This window comes from Centruroides sculpturatus, unplaced genomic scaffold (assembly GCF_000671375.1).
Source record: "Centruroides sculpturatus isolate CEXI.00-Female unplaced genomic scaffold, Cexi_2.0 scaffold175, whole genome shotgun sequence".
NCBI classification, from domain to species: Eukaryota; Metazoa; Arthropoda; class Arachnida; order Scorpiones; family Buthidae; genus Centruroides; species Centruroides sculpturatus.
In genome coordinates this window covers 1,402-8,111 of record NW_019384486.1, presented here as the reverse complement: position 1 = coordinate 8,111, position 6,710 = coordinate 1,402, and the positions used below count along the sequence as shown (strand labels likewise).

At 27.4% G+C, this 6,710-nt stretch overlaps 1 protein-coding gene across 1 annotated transcript; it reads left to right on the top strand.

Annotated features, from left to right (window-relative positions):
* The first annotated feature begins 2,959 nt into the window (after positions 1 to 2,959).
* On the top strand, positions 2,960 to 6,350 carry LOC111621591. Its single transcript, XM_023363770.1, has 3 exons — positions 2,960 to 3,085; positions 3,162 to 3,342; positions 3,567 to 6,350. The coding sequence occupies exons 2-3, from the start codon at positions 3,216 to 3,218 to the stop codon at positions 4,979 to 4,981; spliced, it is 1,542 nt and encodes a 513-aa protein (XP_023219538.1). The 5' UTR covers positions 2,960 to 3,085; positions 3,162 to 3,215; the 3' UTR covers positions 4,982 to 6,350.
* The last annotated feature ends 360 nt before the right edge of the window (positions 6,351 to 6,710 follow it).

Genomic DNA, 6,710 nt, shown 5'->3' with positions numbered 1-6,710 from the left:
AGAATAGTGGGCTTAAAATTGAACCAGAACCTGAAGAACAAATTTGGTCTAATAACGAGCCCTGCTCAAATCGATCAAATAAAAACTTAAAATTCAAAACTAAAATTAAATCCAAAGGACGTCTGAAGAGAAAGACTAAGCAGACCAAAAAAAAATTAAAATACAGAATAAAAAATAATATATTTATTTTACTTTATTGGTTTACCTACTAATCTACTTTAAATTTCATTACCTATATTTCACTGATTTAATGATACTTCATAGTTTATTGGTTACTTTATTGAACAACATTGTAACTGAACTTTAAAACTATAATTATTTATAATTGTGTAGTTATTATCAAAATATTAATTGTAATAACAGCGCATACAGTCGGTATCCAGCCAGAATATAGGAATATACAGTCAGTATGTATAAATAGCCAATTGCATATACATACTTTATGTATAAATAGACACATCCTAAATTTTATTCTTTCCACATTTTTATTATTATTAACAATTTTTAACCTGTCAAAAATGATGAGAGAAGAAATGAAAAATTGAGTTATACTGAAAACTATGCAAGCTTTATTTGAACTATAAAATTTCTTTACACAACATTCTTCCTGAAGACCATGTCAGCTCTTGATAATTTTTGTCATCCTGAATCTGAAATATAAACTTCTAAGTTCTTGCTGTTGTAGCATCGTAATCTAATTTACCTAATTTTGTCAGTCTTTGAATTTGGATGTGTATCATCTGGCAAAATTCATATACTTAACTTGGGTGGAAAATGTTGTCCATTACCAATGATGATATCAAGTGGATCTTGTCAATGCTATTTTCAAGATTTAATAATTTTTGAGTTTCAATTCACTTACATTGAAGAAAATCAATTACTTCTGATGCTATGGCTTAGGTTAAAATTAACTATAATGTGCTGTGTTAAAATTAATCTAATAATAAGAAAAATTACTGTTTTTACAAAAATTTAATAGTGAGCAAAAACAATTATCAGTTTTACACATTTAACAAAATTTAGAATAATCCTAAGGTCAATTTATAGCCATACTACATCATCACTAAAATAGAAAGTGTATTAATACATTTACAGTTATTGCTATAATATTTCAAGTTTTATTTTTATCTTTTTCTAACAAAAAAAAATTTTTTTATTGTGATCGACTTTTTCATACTATAACATAGTATAATCTCATTTACCATGAAAAATTTAATTAAAATTTTAATATGAAATTTATTTTCTAAATCCTAATGTCTCTTACTTTCTTTGTCCACACAATTAAAAAGTGTGCACTTGTGCCTCTAAGAAATTTCACTTTTATTTAAATTAGCCAAAGGTACCTGTAACTGGTTGTGTGTGCCAACTCTTCAAGTATAATCCGTTTCATGAAATTGGTTGTGGAACAAAATTCCATGTAATAATAGCAATGTTTCTATTAATTTTAATAAAAAGTTGATGGAACATATCAAATTCAAAACCATCCTTTTTAATCCAAATACTTGCTGACTTAACAAATGTGAGCAGAAATTTAAATTACAACTTTTCAATGTATATATGCTCTTTATAAGCAATTGTGCTATTGTATAAATAATCCAGTTGTTCAAAAAAATATAAATGAATAATGAGACTATTAATAAAAATTTCCAAACAATAAAATGCAAAATAATAATAAACATTACTGTTTTTAAAATAATGTTTTTTTATATAACTGAATAATTTTCTATCTATATTGTTTTCCTGTGTTAACCATTTCCAGAATTCTTCTATGCTTGTTTTATCTTACGGTCATTATTTGCAATATAGAGAAACTTATTCACAGTAATAAAAATTAATCTGTACAATGAAAAATGGACATAAATTTCAATTGCCTATCAAAGTACAGTACTTGTTCATTTAACTGGAGAATAGAATGTGTAGTCTATTGTGATTTGCCAAGCTGATGCATAATGCATGTCTTGTTACTACCAAAGTTTTGCTATGTAAATTTATTCTTTAGAATTACAGTATAGTGTTGTTTATCCAAATCAATTGGGGACTGGGGTTGTTCAGATAACCAATTATGTACAAAAAATTATATTAACCAATCACATGCTGAAATTTTTCTCCGTTGCGTGTCGCTTTGCGTTGAATTTTCATCGATGTTAAGCCTAACGAAAATTTTTATAATAATAATCGTAGCTATTGAATCGTTAAAAATTATTTCTTTATTTTGTACAAACAAAATAAATACAGTGGAACTTCAGTATACGACCTTAATCCGTTCCTGGTGTTTGGACTTATACCGAATAAGACATATACCAAACCAACCTTTTCCATAAGAAGTAATGTAAAAATGATTAATCTGTTCTCATGTAAAAAAAATGACTGGCTTTAAACACCTTGCTTTCCTGGCTAGTTCCTCCTTGATTTTTCATGAGATCAGCATGCATCTTTTTAGCTTTCTTGCAAATAATTGCTTCTGAAACGCTGTTGCCAGCAGACTGTTTTTCAGTTATCCAAAGCAAAAGCAATTTCTCAACATGATCTAATGTCTTTAATCTCTGTTTAGAAATTGATTTAACCCCTTTCGCAACATTAGCAAATTTAATAATGTCTTTATTTTTCATGATTGTCAATATTGTTGTTCTCGAATACGGTATACAACAGTTAAATCTCGAACACGCATGCCACCTTCATATTTCTCAACAACATCTTTTTTCACTTCCATTGTGATTCTAGTCATTTATTTATTTTTCTGTTGCCTTTTTGCAGTTCATGACAAAAATCTGAAGACTGTCAATGTTAATATAAATTTGACAAAAATCTGAAGACTGTCAATGTTAATATAAATTTATAAAGGATTTTGTGTGTACCAATTATAAAAGTTCTATGCATTTATTTTTAAAAATAAAATTCATTATTTAAGTTCAAAATTTTCTATTTGCAAAATTTATTTACTAATAAATTGTTATTACAATTAAAAATATTTAAATATTTTCTAATTTTAATTTAAGAAGCTCCTTACACAATCATTAGTGTGAGAGAACCTTTGGCAAAAGTTCGGCAACAAACTAAGCAGAAAGGAAGAGTTCAGGATTATCAGGTTGAAATGTTAATGTATTTCTGAGAAATTATTTATATAAACTCTGAATTTAGGATAGTAATTTTTTTTTATGTAGGCAAAATACAATGAAAATGAAAATTATTATTCTGAAGTTACTGAAGAAGAACAGATGTATGCAGAAATAAATTCTGCACAAGAAACTGCACAGTTTTCAGATCAAAGAAATTTAGAATTACCTCCAGCACCACCGACTGTAGAAAGTTTAAAATCTGTAGCTCAAGCTCATTCAAGACAAGGTAGGCAGATAAAAAAATTTCCAATAATTTTTAATTATACAGTATATTATTATTATTATGAAACATTAATTATTAATACATTTTATATTTTAATAAAATTAACAAATCATTAGAGAACAAATGTATATTTTGCTTCCTTCTTCACATTATTATGGAATATGTTAATTATTCATAAAAATATTAAATAATGACAATTGATTTTAACAACTGAAATATTTTTATAGCATCGATAGCATCTACATCATCCAGTGGAAGTTGTGTGCCAAATGTATTAACCTCAGGGACATCTGCACCTTCTCCAACAGATATGAATGGATTGTACTCAGTTGTTGATAAATCGAATAAACAACGAAAAACCATACACTTGGGAGAGGGTGCAAGCTTATTAAATTTTAATGAAGCTGGGACCAAAATAGAAGATATGTATGCTAAAGTGCGAAAGAAGCGAGTGCAGTCAGTGAGATGTTCATCCGATGCGGATGACAGTAATAAATTTGAAGGCATTTCTGATGATGTGTTCAATGTATCGACTCCTGTATGGATACCGCGCAGTCCAAATGGAGAAGAATTTTTTACAAACACTAATCTCTATGTACCTGCGGTTCCAGTTCATTCTGTTGAAGCAGATTATCCACCGAAAGATTGGAATGAAAATGTCGAACCTGGATATGAAGCTATTAAAAATCAGAAAAAAGAAGAAAGTGAACCTGATTATGAAAAAGTAAGGGAAGATTGTGATGATCCTCTTTATGAAAAAATAAGGCAGCAACCACAAAATGGAAATGGTGAACCAACATATGAAAAATTAAAACAAAGGACTAATAGGAAAACAGATGAAATAGAACAATCAAGAATTGATAGCAATGCATCAATCAATAATTGTTCTGGATCGCTAGAAGATTCTGATCCTGGATATGAGGAAGTTAAAAAAATTCAAAGATCAGATAGTGATGCTACTGATCCAGGATATGAGGCTGTGAAAAGAAGTCTTTGTGATGACCCAGATTATGAATCTGTTAAAGTGAATAACAACATAGATTCTAATGGCCCAAATAATTACAAAGTAACACAAAGTGTAGATTTTAATGGGATATCATCCTGTGATGAATCGGAACCTGGGTATGAAAGTGTTAGACATAATGAAAACTTACCAGATGACGAGGATCCAGACTATGAGAGAGTTCACAGAGCAGAGAGTGAGGTAGACCCAGGTTATGAAAGAGTAGGTCGACATAATGTTGAAGATCCAGATTATGAGAGAGTCCAGCATTGTGAAAGTGACTTTAGCGATCCAAATTATGAAAGAATAGATAGGGAAGAAATTGACTTCACAGAACCAGGATATGAAACTGTAAAATATGATCAAGAAAATATACAAACTGATACAAGCACAAGGCCAAATTCCTTTCCAAACAGTTCAACAGATTGTAATTCTAGACGGATTGAAGTTTCTATATATTCAAAATACACTCGAACACACAGTTGCAGCGAGCTTACTAACAGTGATGAACAAGGTATATCAATTTCCAACGAAAATCACACCGAGTTATCATCCACCACACATACATCTGTGATAATTAATAAAAATGAAGAGGTCATAGACGACCAGAAATTTCTAACCCATGATGCATTTCAGTAAAATGAAATATCTTTTTGATTTTTTTAATTCCAAATGAGCTTGCAAGAATTTACATAATTGTATTATTATAAATTTCATATAGAAAGATTTAAACTAGATAATTGGTGCTAAAAAGTAATTCCAGAGATTATCATCAGGATTTAATGATCATTTCATTAGTAATCAAAATGTAAGTTTTGTACATCCTTGTTTCATTTGATTCAGATATTTTAAAAGTTGTTTATAATTATTTCTTGTATATAATAACAGATCAAATGCACATTTTGTTACACATTATAATAATTTATATTTAAATGTTAATTTTTGTGCCATTATATAAATAATTATTTTGATAGTAAGTTGGCATATAATTATTGTAGTTTTTTCTGTATATGTGGCAATAATTTTTGTCTGTTTGTTTCATAAAGAAAATTAAATATATAACTTTATTCCAATAAATTATGCATTTCATTGTTTACAGTGAACTACCTGAAATTCGAGTACTGGTAACCCAATTCTGCATTTGAGCAATTGTTAATCTTAAACACTTCACTTTTATACACTCCTGTGAATATCAAAATGTAAATCATACAAATATATAAGATTTTAATTTCGTAATCCAATGAATTCTATATACAACAACTAATTGTATTTCAGGTTATTCACTGTATTTGCATAAATGTTTTATGTGAATTATTTTTAGATGTACACATCTATTTAGTGCAACTGTTATAAACCTTAAAAGGTTGTTGATATCATGTTGTGATAAAGTTTACATGATAAAATATTAACACTTTTCCTTTGTAATAATCAAGGCCAGATTTTTAGTTATTGATTTTTGTGCATTCATATATCTTTTAAGGTATTTGTCCTATAATTTTGAATGCTTTCTCAGTGGAATTGGTGTTTTTGGAAGTATAAATTATTATTCAAAAATATATAAATATATACATATAATGAAGATTCATGTATTATTAGTTAAATTTGTGCATTACATGAATGGTTAGTTGATTATAATGATTTATAATCAGCTTCCAGACTACTTTCATTGTGTGTGATGTCTTTCAATCAAATTTATATTTACAAAAAATTGTCTGCCAATGAAAATTTTTATGATATTGGATCGAAAAATGTGCAAAATGGCTAGAATATTGTAATTTATATATGAAACGACAACAAGCTAATGTATTATTATAGTACAAATATTTGTTTTAAAAGCTTCCTATAAGAATAAATAACGAATATTTACGGTTTATGGAACTATTATGGAGAATCTTAATTATCTTTTCAACAGTTTTATTTATAAAATGAGATTTTATGGAAATAATATACTTTGTATGCCAAGGAAATTGTTTTATAAATTTCTGAAATTAAAATAATTTATTTAACAGAAGTATTGTATAAGAGATTTAAATTTTTTTTATTTAAACTATTTAACAATTTGGAATAATTAAATTCATTATAATAAAATTATTTAAACAATGAATTTTGTGTAAAATTGAAATTTTTTTGATAATAGAATCATGAATTAAAAATTTCTGTTTATAGTTTTGTAAATAATTTTCAAAGTCGGAAATTTGTTTTATTATTATAATTTATTTATTATTATATTTTCAGAAATTATTTTTATTATTATAAAAATAATTTTAAAACTGTACACTCATCAACTGTTAATGTTTGTCAAACTGAAATGGCTTCACTTTGATATTTGCATTAGTCACATCTTTGGTTATATCTATTCCCAATGGAC

What these genes read in the sequence shown, in the direction of transcription:
- LOC111621591 (XM_023363770.1), top strand. Translation starts at nt 3,216, where the DNA reads ATGTATGCAGAAATAAATTCTGCACAAGAAACTGCACAGTTTTCAGAT. An exon ending in TCAAGCTCATTCAAGACAAG is followed by an intron (nt 3,343 to 3,566) that starts GTAGGCAGATAA and finishes ATATTTTTATAG; the next exon opens with CATCGATAGCATCTACATCA.